At 36.1% G+C, this 14,799-nt stretch overlaps 1 protein-coding gene across 1 annotated transcript in view; it reads right to left on the reverse strand.

Moving 5' to 3' along the window:
* Positions 1–11,401: 11,401 nt before the first annotated feature.
* The window catches only part of PXDN (peroxidasin), a 66,022-nt gene continuing 62,624 nt past the window's right edge, over positions 11,402–14,799 (reverse strand). The window contains exon 24 of the mRNA XM_014956738.1: positions 11,402–14,341. Within this exon, the coding sequence (XP_014812224.1) occupies positions 14,219–14,341 (123 nt within the window). The 3' untranslated portion in view covers positions 11,402–14,218. The remainder of the gene's footprint in view (positions 14,342–14,799) is intronic.

Genomic DNA, 14,799 nt, shown 5'->3' on the forward strand with positions numbered 1-14,799 from the left:
CACAGTACTCTGTGACCAGTCACTCTGAGCATAAATGAACCTAGATGGACCATAGATAGATCGTGTTTAAAGTCATTAATGATCTGGATGATGAGGCAGAGTGTACCCTCAGCAAGTCTGCAGATGACACAAAAATGGGAGGAGTGGCTGATACACCAGAAGATCATGCTGCTACATCCAGAGGGACCTTAACAGGTTGGCAAAATGGGCCAACTGGAACCTCATTACGTTCAACAAGGAGAAGTGCAAAGTCCTGCTCCTGGGGAGAAAGAAAGCCAGGCACCACTACATGCTGGGGGCTACCCAGCTGGAAACCAGCTTGGCAGAAAAGGACCTCTGGGTCCTGTTGCAAAACAACAGCAGTAGTGTAAAAAGAATTCCAGTGCTGCATGCTGGGAAGGCCAGTGGGCACTACCACACAGATAATGCAAATTAGGACACTAATGCTGTTTTCCATTTGGGGATGTCTGATAAAATGCTGTTCTGTAACATGGAAATGAGAAGAGTGGAAACCCAGTCATACGATGTGTTTCCCCATCAGAAAAGTAGACCATCACAGTGATAATTCAAGGAATTTTCAAAAATATTAAAAAGTTAGACTGCTTGTACCTCATGCATTCTGTTATAACAGCATGCTCGTTCTACCATAGGGTACTTAAACGTAAAATGTCCACTGAGGAATATCACTCCTAGACTCTTGTATGAGTTATGTGTGTAAGACAAAATTCACCTAAGCAGGAAAAAAAACCAACCCACCACCACAAAACCCACCACCTTAACCTGGTCTCCTGCAACTGTAGATTCATCCTTCTTGGCCTCTGAGCAGAGCCTGACAAAGATAATATGTGGTGTTAATAGAATGAAGCTTCTGTTCTGGAATGAGGCTACTAGAAACATGCTCTTTGTGATCAAAATCCAAATCTGAAGCCAAATTTTAAAAGAACAAGAGGGCAGTGCTTAATCCCCATCTAACAACAATTCCTGAGATGCCCAAAGTGAAGTCACTGTAACATTTTGATGTTGCTATCTTTTATATCACAGTAAAAATATTAATGATTTTACTGAACTGTAATAAAACATCTATGCTGAGAATTTTCAAAATAAATTGTAAACACACAGACACAAGAGTTATTAATCATGAATAGTTGTCCTTCCCACAGAACTAGTCTTACCCAGTACTAAAGCAACTTCTTCTTGTGATCCCTACACACTTCCCTGAAAAACAGAAAATTGGTATTTTACAGAAAGGTAGAAAAAGCAAACTGTGAAGTACCAGAGTTGCAAATAAAGGAACACTAATGTGGTTCATACCAAGAGGGTTTTATCTCACATCTTTCTCTGACCATAACTTTAGTAGTGTTTCTCATAAAGCAGCCATCTTCAGACAGTTTCCACAGACAGAATTGTGCCTACTATTGTACACAGTATTTTCTGTAAAAACGTCTAGATGACGAGAAGGTTGGTCTTCTTACTAGGGATATATATATTAATATAAATTTACTTTTGGTGTTACGGCATCAAGCAGTTAATGGTTGTTCAAAAAATTTGCCACAGTGTAGCAAGATCACTGGTGATTATCATATGAATATTATAGTAAAACCACCCAGGCAAATGAGATAAGGAATTTGAAGACTGACAGAGAGTAAGAGCATATCTAGGAAATGCCGTGCTTAATTTTACCTCTGCTCAACTTTTTATAGGGAAATCGCTAATTAAACCTCTTAAATGGAATTAAAACTGTTAATCCCTTTTGGGGGAAGGGAATGAAAATGTAATTCAGGCCTACAAAGACATAGGTATCTTCAGTCAGGAGAATTTGAATTCAGCAGCAGAATGAATTAACTACCCTGCCTCTCATCCTACTCTTCATCAGGTGCATTTACAAAATGGGGCATCTCGGCAACTTTATCAAGATGCCTGTGATGTAGAACTTGGAAGAAAGAGACTCACTGTTGAAGAAGATTGGACATTGCATGGCTGTGGAAGCTCTAGTGTGCTAAGGAAGTGGAGACACGTCTCATCTGATCTCATGTCTGCCTTGGAAAACTTAAGGAAGGAAAGGATGACAACAGGCTGTGAATTCAACATTTTTCAGATAAATTCAGGCCTAGAGGTTGTCTGAAATTCTGATGAAAGATGGACTTGAAGACTCATTCAGCATCTCAGAAAGTTTAACTGATGCTAGCAGTGGCCAACATGCCTGTGTATGTCCTGTCTGACAATGATTTTAAGTTCACTGGGGTTCACTGAATTCTGGGATGTTATATGATGATTTTCAAACTGACATTTTTTCTTCGTTTTAATTTTGGATGGATAATCTGAGGTTCAAGTGACTCAAGGATTTATTTTTCATGGTATAGGCTGACAGGAATTAGATATGTGTAAGTGTGGTCTTACTGTTACTAATTCTTCATATGCCTAATTCCATGTACATGAAAGGAAGGAAGAAAGGACAGGGAATGTCACTTGTAACCCTTAATCTCCCCTGCAGAGTAGCTGGTGGGAAATGACAGGCACCACAATGGCATTATCAGCCACTCTCAGACCTGGAAAACTTTTGTGATAATGTAAGACACAACTTCCCCTTCTCATTAAAAGCTTATGTAGGTGGTGTAAATGGTAGATTTGTCTTCATTTGGTCAACGGAATTCCTATTAGAAATAATGGCGAAGATAGTAGAAATGAAAAACAAACAGGAAAGGGAAATAACACAGAAGACAGAATAACAATAAACTTTCTCTGGGACACAAAAGACCACTGGTGAGCTTCAGAAGATTTTATAAGACTTTACAGAGGCCTTCATTATTATATCTTTCTTACAGATGGGAGACTTAAACATTGAGAGATTAAATGAATTGCCCAAGCACGCCAAAAAGCTAATCCAATAAAACCATCCTGTTCCTTATCTTCAGGGTCATCCTGCCTTCAATTAACTCTTGAGGATTTAGCCAGACAATGCTTAAGAGATGTTTTCCCCCCTTTCTGAATTGGTCCAGAATATTTTTTTTTAGGATCAAGATGACAAATAGTACCAATGTAGAATCCAGCTACTCTGGGGACAGGAGGGCCAGCAGCTCTGTTAGCCACGCGTGTTATTCTAACTATCCAGCAGTCCAGATGGTTTCTTTAGAGCACTTCAGATAAACAATCTCTGCAAACATATTGCAGCCAAACCCTTTTAAATTATCCATTCAAAACACAACCCATTTTGATGTGTTTAACAGGGAAACCTCCTCCTCTAAATTCCTTAACTCCTTGGGCTAACTCACAGCTTGACAAGAAGAGTTGAAAACCATTTTCTCTCTTCCCTATTCTAGTTTGGACAATTAATTCTACCTCTGACATCATTTATATAAAACACATAAAATACAGGATATTGTATACAGACTGTAGAGTACTCCCAAACAGCACATTTCCGCTTCTCACTACACAGGTCTGTGCTGCCTTCAGGTCAGGGAAACAGAATTGTATGAATAGAAAAGCCAGTTACAGAAAAGTGACTAAAATATGGATTTATATGTAAAAAATACCTACGTTAATATCAGACACTGGGAAAAAGACTCCTAATTAGAATAATGCTGTCATGTTAATATCATTAACAAAGGAGTATACAATTTATTAACACAGTAATAGCAACTTATGACCCAGAAAAAAACTTATTTCAAATACTGTAGATAGTTCTTGCACCATAGTATTCTTTTCAGAAAGGATGGAACTTTCTAGATACTGACGAATAAAACAGCATTAAAAAAAAAGAAAAGCAGGTATGGTGTGTTTAGATATGCTGCGATTCTTGCAACTAAGACATTTACTTATTCACTAATTCATTTATTTATGTACTGTGGACTCTACACTTAGATTTTGTGGAAATTTTGCCATGAACTAAACAGATCAACCTTTTCAGTTTACTTCAAGGCATATTCCACACTTTGAGAAAACAAATAGAGATGCTCAGTAACCATTTTTCTCCTCCAAAACCACCTCAAACAAACACTTCCTTCCATTTTTCCAAATATTTCCTTCAAAATAACTGCGAATTGTTGTCTTATTTGGTCACTTCATGATGGTTGTTTGCCAAAATCTCTTTTAACCTCCCTTATGAAATCAGTCCCTGTGGTACCATAAATGTTGTTTTTCTCTTAGCTCCAACCCCTTTGACAGAATATTTTGAATGGGATTTTGGATTCTTTTTTTAGGTGCTGGCTCACCAGTGTCATGTAAGAGGGAGGCATGCGGGCTATTGATGTCACTAGATAGGCAGAAGAAATATAATATGCATTGTAGAAGCAACTACTTGTAACTACTGCAGTCACAAAATACTTTAATTCATAGTAATATAAAATATTTCATAATTAAAATACGCACAATAAAGGGATACCGTATTCAGTGGAAGCTTCCTTCCTGCCTACAGCTGGAAATTCATGTATTCCATAGAGATATTTTAACTAATTGGCTCTCAAGTTTACAAGACAAAAGGGAAGTATGGGGTTTCTGCCTCATTGCCAGAGATTTTATTCAGGGCCTGAGAGAGAAATGTATTCATGTAAGTCATGATCCCATGCATGCTTCCTTGGTGTGCTGTGCCAAGACTGATGTAACAAGCTTTGGGAATCTTCACTGAAGACCAAAATGTGCTAAGTTAGATCTGAGATAGCAGCCATCATCCTGACACTCTGGCAAGCTGCCTAGGAGAATTTGCTATATCTGCTGGGAGAGTTATGGATATTCTCTAAAGAGCGAATGATTTCCTGAAATCTGGCCAAAACCACATAAGTTAGTTTTTACACGGATTTCAATTTCATCTGTAGCTAGGCACTCACAGGGATAGACCTTGTGTAATAAAAACAATCTAGAAAAAAAATTAAAAAATATGCTCTAGGCTTTTATTATAAAATGACAAACCTGACGGTGTCCTGCAAAAGGAATTCCTGTAGTGAAATCCTGCCCTTAAAATGAAGTCATATACTACGCCTATTAATCTAATTAGGAAAGATTTGTAAGTAAATTGGTTATAAATGTTCCTTGGGATATTTCTGTTTTCAGGAACTGCAACTGTAACTTTTGTGTTTATTCTGTTCTGTTGTACTGGGTATTTACGTGTGTAAATAAGCAAGAGTCAGGACAAAGGCCTGGAATGCTACAGAGGACAGGATTTTTTCCTAATAAAAAGATATTGTTCAGTGCTGATCTGTAGTAGACCGACCTTATTGCAACTGATCTCCTGATCTTGGGTCTTAGACACCAAATTCCTTCTCCCTCTTAACACACAAAATCCAGAACTAGAGGAATATTGTTAGATTATTTGGGGTGAAATCTGGGCTCAACAAGGGTCCTTGCTGGGACCGACTGTGTTGTGACAACGACATTACCACATTGGCTTAGCAGAGACAAGATTCCAGCCCTGTCTTTTGTCTTCTGTTAACAGATTTTTATTGGATTTCAGAATGAAAAAAAACCCACCTGGTTGGATGAAGATAGGAAGGCAAAATAGAAAAATTACAGTCTGTTTAGGGAATCAGTTTCTACAGCACTTTTGAAAGACCATTCCTTACTAAAATCTTAAATAGTAAGTGCTTAAGTTCTCCATAATTCCACGGGAAAATTAAAACCCATGATTTTAAAACAGCTGAAATGAGCTGGCACAGTCATTGCTATCAACTTTCTTCAGACCAGGCTTAGCACTACTATCTTGTTTGCTTTGCAGGAATCTGTCAAACTATACCATTTTCTGTAAAGACTGGAATGAACACTCTGGTTTGTATTCTAGTAATAAGCAGTCAACCACTCAATGTTTGGTTCACAAAATAAATGTCTGATTGTTGTGGCATTTGCATTTTGTTCTTCTACTCTAAAATATCCCTTTTATTTTTACCATTTTAAGTAGCAATTAATAAAGCACATGAGCAACTTTTCTGAGTATAAATAATATTCCAAATAATAAATAGTACAGCTTTTAAGGTGGCCATAATGATATGCTACTGCTAATCTGAATGCTTCTAGAAGACAGGTAAGAGGGTTTGCACTGTTTCTAATGGAGAAGCAAAACCATTATCAGTAATCCCGCATAGAGCAGAGAGACACTCCCTTCTACCCCATTGCAAACAAGTAATCATCACAAAACCCACCAAGACCGGTACTTACTTGCAGTCTCAACAGACACACTGAGGCTTGAACGAACTCAGGTCTTCATCTGTGAATAATTTTCCAAAGCTGTGGTGGAGTTCACTGGCACTGGGAAGTTCTCACATCTGCAAACCATGGCTGCTCAGTAGGCCAACAAGGCTTTTTTTTTTTTCCAGTGGTGCAAATCCAACACTAAAATATGCAAAATTCCTGACCACAGCTACAGCCTAATGTAGCCCAAACTCTTTAAACTTCTAATATAAACATTTTCCCCAACCATATTTTTCTGCTTTTTCATAAGTGTGGGCTACTCTTAGTTTAATTTTATTTGAATTAAAGGCAGAACTACAGGCTGCAATACGGACAAGCTTGTGGCCTGAAAGGGAAAGGAGAGACAATATTATCACTAGGAACACACAACCTACAAAGTATGTTACTACAGTGTCAATCCTGACTTTCCCATCAAAGTCTCTCTCTCAAAGCTGTCATACTTTTGAATAGTGTATCAAGGGTGAAGCAAACAGGAGTAGATGGGGAAAAAACAACAGTTACTGCCACCAGGTTTTTTCTTTTGCAAAGAACTTCTCACCACAGAAAGGAAGGAAGATCCCAGCCTTCCTTTATCTTTCCTTTACTTTCTTGCTCTCCCAAGTGTGATCAGTCATACTTGGCTGATTTTTGCTACAAGGAATTTAGGAGAGCGATTCACCTATAGCTGCATCAGAATGTTTATACCAGATTAAACAATTTGAAACCTTAAGAAAATTATTTTCTCTAATGAAAATTAAACTAATTACAGATAAATCTGGATTGCTTTCTAAACTGAGTTTATCTGATCAGTGTAACACAGTGAAATGCAAAATCATGCATGGGGGAATAAAGAATGTGACACAAAATTCGGGATTATAAAATAGATAAATGCAGCTTTAGGATCTGGCTGAATATGAATACTTGGTGTGATTTAGTAAATAAGAGTCATTTCAAACTCTAAATGTGCACCCGTAAAACCTTGTAGTTATCTAAAAAAGAAATAAGAAGCATGATCTACTTTGTAAATAAGTGACACTAAAGGACAGTAAGAGCAGTACAGTAGCTGAATACCTGCACATACATACATAAACTCTTGTAGGCTGAAATTCTTTGTGAGAGTAACCCAGTATTACAATCTACATTATGGTGATGCAGAATAACAATTTAAAAATTTCTGTCGAGTCTGCGTGTCTTTTTAAGGCACTATTCAAACACAAGGCACTGTCTTAATGTAAGAAATGTAAGATGAATTGAGTTTAACATGCTGTGCAGCTGTTAGGCAACACTGCAGTGACTTCTCTAGGTATTAAAAGTCTATCAATCTAAAGCAAGAGGTAGGAGCTATGCCCCTTTTTATCATTCCAAACATGCAAAATCCTTGATCTTAAAAAAGTAAGGATCATAAAAAAAAGTATATTTTGTGAATTTACTTGCAGTTCAAACACAAAATATTAGCTGCTTTTGAGGTGAGATGTGCATTACACTGCAGAAAGCAAAGAACGTGAGATGAAGGCTTTAAAATCCACATTAACATTTGCCTGCATCAGAAACTAGCTGTCATTTTCTGACCTCACCTCAAGGCAGCTATTGTTTGTTATTGCATGAATTGATTGTTGATATAAAAGAAAATCCAGATAATCCTATAGCAATCTTTAAACACTCTCAGTATAAGAGAATAGTCTGGCAACAAGTAAGGCTGTGTGCAACCATGCCAAGCCAGTTCAGCTGAAAGAAAAAATTTATTCCACTCCTACAGTGTCTCCAGTCTGCTGCACTGAATTCAGGAAAGCCCTTACTACAAATTTTCATTTTAAAAAATGTCTTCCTTTTTTGTGACAGCATTTGAGGTTTTAAATAAAAGTGTAGATTGCAAAATAACACAATTTAACCCAGAAGGAGGATCTTCTCACAATGTCCCCTTGAACTGTAAAACCTGTATTGTGGAAATTTGCAACAGACAGTAACAAATCTGGCACCTAAGCATGGGAAAAGGAAAGGAACCCCAGTATGCCCCCTTGGTTAGCATTTCTAACTGGCTGACTCTGAACCCTCCTCTGAAGCATCCCATTCAGGACTCTAATTAAGTCCTTGTTCACCAGCTAGGACCTGCCCCTCTGAGGGGGGTCAGGCTGATTATTTGTCCCAATAAACTTTTTTGTTTTGTAGTCTTTGACTTCATATTTGAGTCCCTTGGCTGTCAAAGCATGGGGGAGAAAAAAAAAAAAAAGGGGATTTTCATTGAAAGAGAGGCAATGCCTCAGATGGGAGTTAGGGGCCCAAAAACCTGCCTTACTACCACTCTAGTAGCTGGTCCAATAAATGGTGAAATTGATTCCCAGTGCCTGGGGACTCTATTGCAGTCTAGTACATGTGTTGCTCTGGTCTACTTAATCAGTTCCTATATTCCTGATGAACTGTTGCATTCCACCTGGAAAAAAATCAGAGTACTTGATGAAATCTTTCTTTTTTTTTTCTCCCCACCAAAAGAAAGTAAAAGCTTCTTTTCCTTTCTCAGGACAATTTCTGATTAGTCTTTTTCCCTCTGGGTACTTTTGTCATGCTAATCTCTATGAAAAGACACATGAAGCACTTTACTGCGCTGATCCTTAGAATGGTTGTGAGCCAGGTTAACAACAGACATCATCTCATAAAGATATAAGTAGGTAATGGGATTTATTTTGGCAAGACAGCAACATTTCTAAAGCATGTGACTTGTGGGAATGTAGTTTTATCACTGAGGGAGGCATCAAATAGACGCAAACATCTTTACTGAATGCAACAATTAGGTTTATTCCTTTATCACAGGAATTGCTGTTCTGTTCCAGTTCTGATTCTAAACACGGATATTCAATTCATAGCTTTTCAGCTAAACACAGCTGGCCAGATCTTCTTGTAATTTACACATATCTGATCTGTACTCTGCTCCGTCTGTTACCAGGCTGGAATGCTAAAGCTCAGTGAAAGGACCATTCATAACACTGCTGGTGGACAGCAAAGATGTTGCGAAAAAGAAACAAAAGAAAAACTATGTTGGAGGTGCAGAGGTTTCCTTGCCATGTCGCAGCAGGCTAAGTGTGAAAAAAGGAAAGAAAAGGAACTATTGCATGGAACTAAACAGCCAAGATAATTGCAAAATAAGTCTGATATTGCTAGGATGTCTGCTTTAAAATACAGTATTAGCAGACAATGCTGCCTTTTCATGCCTTGATACAATCTCCTGATTAGGTACATCCTAATGCAAAGCTGATTAGGACAGTATTAGTAATTTATTATGTGTTTAATAATTTATCGTTTCCCATTAGTTTCCATAACGATAATGTTGTTTCCTTCCATTCAGAGTCTGACAAACTTTCAGCACAAACAAGGTAAGCCTATATATATTTATATTGGTATTTATTGCTGACATATTTTACCTAACAAGCTTTTTGTCCCATATTAGATCTTATATTTTCTTGCACATAATAAAACTCACTGTAGTGAATTCTGAAATACACTTCACTGAACTGCACACTGTAGATGAGAGAGACCATGAGAGGACAGCAAACAAGCTTGCTTTCTACTGGAAATTTTATAATTGGTTCATCCCATATATGCAAAACATTTAATCTATTTTAACAATATAACAACAAAATAAGGCAGAAGTTTTGAGAAAATTAGTCAAATATACCTGCTTTTGATACATTATTCTAATTTCCAAACTAAAGCTATGGAACAGTTGCAACAAGTTTAAAAGTCTCACTGCAAAGATTACTAATTTGGTAAATAGTATAGGAAAAAAAGCATGAAACTAGTAAGGGATTAACAAGAAAACAAAAGGAAAAATATTTTAGATCATATAATGACATACACGATGGCAGCAAAATATTTACAAAATAAAGTTACTGAGTAAGGGAGGTCATTCCCTATAAAGACAACTTTCATTATACTGCAGCCAAATGATTCTTAGCTGTAATCAGCCAAATGGAATAAAATCAATTTACTTGGTTTATTTCAAATATAACTGAATCTTTCTCAAAATATGTCAGCATTAGCCCAAAAGCTTTATTCTAAATGTCTAAACTTTGTGGTTTGTTGTTTTTATAACTGTCAGCAAACTTCTCGGCAATTAACCGTGTTGAACCCTGGCTGTTGTCTTGTTTGGGCTAAGGCAATGTTATTTACTGAAACAAAATCTTCTCTTCAAGTCTCTGCCTGTTTCAGTCTCATGGTAAAGAAAGAAAGAAAAAAAAAAGTTGTTGAAATGTAAATATTTGAGTATTATTAGATTAGGCTTAGGAATTTAGGAACGGACTATGTCTGTTAAAAGAAGCTTGCTGTTTGCAAAAGCAACAGGATATTTCAGCAGCCTGCTGGAAAATACATAGATGAACCTATTGCAGTTCTGCTTTTCTAGACTTGCCTTATGCAATACTCAAAGTCAAATTATACTGAAGCACATTCAACCACAACCTGAAAACGATTCTTAACTCTGTGTCTTAGAGTCCATCTTTAACCACCCCGCTTCACTGTAAGGCAATGATATTGTATCACAAAATGCTTTGCTGTATGAAGTCAAGAAACAGATGAATCTCAGACGGATCTAACAAAGGAACTGGCCCAGTACCCTACACCCAGTGCCTAACACCCCACCAAAGGATGACAGTAACTCATCATGTGTTCAGCAGTAATTCATATCCTGTGATGGAGAAACAAGATGAGGTAAATAAGATCTCTTTTGCACAAAAAAGTCATTTTGAGCTGAGACTGCATGAACGTGGATATCCATTTGTGAAATGATGTAAATAAAGAATGAATGTAGAATCAAGAGCATTGAAAGGCAAGTCATGACTGGATCTGTTTGAAGACATGAGGAAGGTAAGAAATCATGCAAGAAAAGGTGATATATAAGTATTATGTCGTTCCCATAAAAAATGGGGGAAAAATGGTCAGCACTAAGAGTTTTCAAATACACATTGGGGCTAAGAAATAAATGCATTTTTAAATATCTTGTCTGAGTCTACATGTCTTTTTTTTCCCATCTCCTGGAAGAGAACAGTGAATAGATACCTTAATACAATTTGTCACAATATTAAAGAACCTACTGAATCTACATGATTCATTAGCTCATTGCTTAGTTCTCAGAAATGGAGTCTTGGTCATGACAAACTTGCATAAAGTAAGTAATACGGATCTTTGATAGAAGTCTACACACTGAAATCTTCAGCAAATAATCTAAACAATACACGTATTGAGAAGAAATCACTTGGAATTTACTCGGAAATGTGGCCCATTTTATTTTAACTGAAAAGCATTCATTATACAGTGCAAACAGTTCTTTGGTAAATTTACTGATTAAAATAAAAATAACAAAGACTTTGGTTTAGGTAACATCAAAAAAGAAAATAAATATGTAAAATTTGCAACATATTACAGCAATATTCTCACAGTGGATACTGAGGAAACGGTCATCTAACCATTGGCCACTGTTTCAGAAATGTTAAAATCAATGTTGATTCTGCAGACACTGCAATAAAACTGAATTAGTACAATCCATGACTGAGTACATTTTAAACTGTGGATAAAGACCTGTTTTTCCTGAATGGTTTATAAACGGATGGCAGAAAATAACTCAATATTACACTTGTTTAAGCATATCCAGACTCCTAAGCCCATTTTATATACCATATGAATAAACAGTGAACAACAAAGAAAACCTCCCATTTTACTCTGGAGGCTGGAGAAAAGGAACAATCAGATATAAGGTACTATTTTATAATGTATAAATGGAAACTCTCTTCTCCTATAAGCGGAAATCTTGAGAAAGTTTATTTAATATAAAATTGGAATAAAAGAATGCAAGTAGTAACCAGCTGGATGTATTACTGCCTTATTTAACTGTTTAGACAGTTAAATTGTATTTGGTTTAGCTCCGCAATCCTTCCTCTTTGAGGAATTCCTGCTATAGGTCAATGGGAGTTCCATCTGAGTTGGAATTACAGGACGAGACATGTGGTTTGGACTCTCAACAAAAGTCAACAAAATACCAGAGTATCAAAGCAGGACAGGAATGACGACCTCTAGGAACCATATGATACTCAAACATGCTCGCCACACACAATTTCTAAAAGCATTAACATAGAAAATTACATAAGTCAAAACATTGTATATAAAATCAATTAAAATATTCTTAAAAATATAAATTGTAGTTCCATGTGTACCTCTACCAACACCTTTAACACACCATTCACATGTACATATTGCTCCTACCATAATATGAAACGAGTTTCTGTAGTAAGCTCCAAAGATCCACCAAAGTTTGAATGTGTGTCACGGTATCAGTTTATCAAATTAGAAATTATTAATGTTAGTAATCAGAGAAATTATGTGCCAAAATATTATAGTGGAACTCATATTGCTGTGCTAGGTTAGTTATTAGACAGGTATTTGATCTACCATGCAGTAATGAAGTATTCAGTCTGTTTGCCTAATCTGAAATGTTTAAGGTGAGAATGTTTTAATTTTGTGCAGATTTCTTTGATGCTCAAATCTTTGTTCCTTAAATTTGACCAATAAACTCAGAAGTCATTGAACCATGTAACTAAAGAAGAGCTCTGATTCTAGTTAGTCCTGACTTAGGACTTAAGGACAGAGCTATAAATTCTAACATATTAATTATTGAGGGAGGGAATAAATTCTGAATAAACACCAAAAAAAGCTGTAAAATGAGGTATGACAGTTGTCCTTCACTGAATATAATTCCTGGTCAAAAAATGCAGTTTGTTTTCTAAAAAGTACACAACTTTGCAATTCTAGTGTAGACATATACTCTATAATGTTAAACATTTATTAAATGGGAAACAAAGTCCATTGGCAGACCATTTTAACATGAATGATAAAAATATTGAGGTAAAAATACATATGCATTAGATGAAATGGGAAAAAACTAAAAAAATCAAATACCTTGTCAGAAAAAGTAGTCAATCCACAATTAATCATGATGCTTGATTTTGATTGCTCTTTTTTTCAACAAACAGTGCCACAATATGATCGGGAACATATGGCTATTGACAATATGCACAATGAATCAGTAGGAATCTTTGTATACAAAATGGCATGTGACATCTTTTCACATTTTCAAAACAGGGCCATACAAATACATGAGCTGTTCTGAGATCAAGAGAAGCATGCTTTAGAACTGGAATGGATGGTCTTGTTACAACAATTTAAAATAAATGAAACAAACAAAAAAAAAGTTGCCAAGCAATTACATATGTTTTGACAAAAATGATTATGTTCATTTTAAGATCAAATGCTACTCTGTCATGCATGTTTTCCTAGAATGAGAAACACTGTCAATGACATCTGTAATATACATTCTGTTGCTTTTCGTATCTTCCAATTACATTTATTTATACTTCCTTACTAATTCTAGTCTTTTTTGGTTTGAAAATTTTGATTCATTTTGCTCCTTGAGTTAATGAAAGGATGTTGAAAGATGTCATGTAGTTTTCTTTATTTCCTTGCTGGTCCCGATGCAGAAATGATAGTGTGACTAAAGAGATTTCCACGCATAGGTGGGTTTGCAGAACCTGGCCCTCTACAGCATTGCTTTGGACAGCGACCTTGTGTTTTCCTTTTCCCTGCATTTACTAAATAATAACAAAGAGCTAAATATCAAGTCAGACTGGTACTGAAAAGGGATAGTAAACTTTTAATGCTGCTAATTACAGATAGGAAACAAAGTGTTCATTTTTAGACTAAGTCTTAAGCCCAGTCATTTTGGGTACCTAGAACTACCTGACAGTGTTCTTTCAAAGTAGCACCAGTTTGAGTTTGTCTAACCTGAGAAGTTTTACACACAATTAACTTTGACCTGTTTGCTAATTTCCCTTTCGTTAATTTTTGCATTGTGATTACCTTCATGGGCAGAAAATAAAACAATACATTATGATACACTGTTACAGCACCATTAGAATGTTGTAAATCTTGATTTATTGATGTTAAAGACTGTAGTTACCTGGTTTTGCCATCAGCAGGCATTGATATTATTTGAGGAGTATGCACCCTAAATTCCTAAAAAGCAGACTTATGGCTTCTCTTTATTAATATTTTGTTTTAAACAGACTGGACAGCAATCTCCTTTAACCTTCACAGGTGCTTCGCAGTCAGCCGGTGGGCATGATTCTACAAAACAGGTAATCTGACCAACCTGTGCCAGGAAAAAAAGTAACAAAACCACAATATACTTAGCTATGTTTTCCAAAAAAAGAAATACATTTTTCATATTATTGAAGAACATGATGTCAGTCATCCTCTCTAAGATCTTGGCTACTAAGATTAACTCCACATATTATATTTCAGCATGAACTTCTATTGAGAAGGGTCTTTGTATTATACCATCTTTAATGGAGCAGTATACGATTTCATACAATGTTCAGTCACGAAACTCTGGGATACCAAATACTGATACATTTCTTTTACTACCTTTTTTAAAATTTCACTATCATAAAAGAAAATTAAAATCTAGCACGGAGTTAGCTGAGTTCTTACTGATTTTCATGCATTTTAGTAGACTTTTTCAAGAAGTCTCTCACTTACAAGTTGATTTTTCCAGTACAACTATACATCAATGAAAATGGAAATATAATAAAAGTATATAAAGGCCGG

This window comes from Calidris pugnax, unplaced genomic scaffold, assembly GCF_001431845.1.
Source record: "Calidris pugnax isolate Ruff unplaced genomic scaffold, ASM143184v1 scaffold171, whole genome shotgun sequence".
In the NCBI taxonomy this organism is placed as follows: Eukaryota; Metazoa; Chordata; class Aves; order Charadriiformes; family Scolopacidae; genus Calidris; species Calidris pugnax.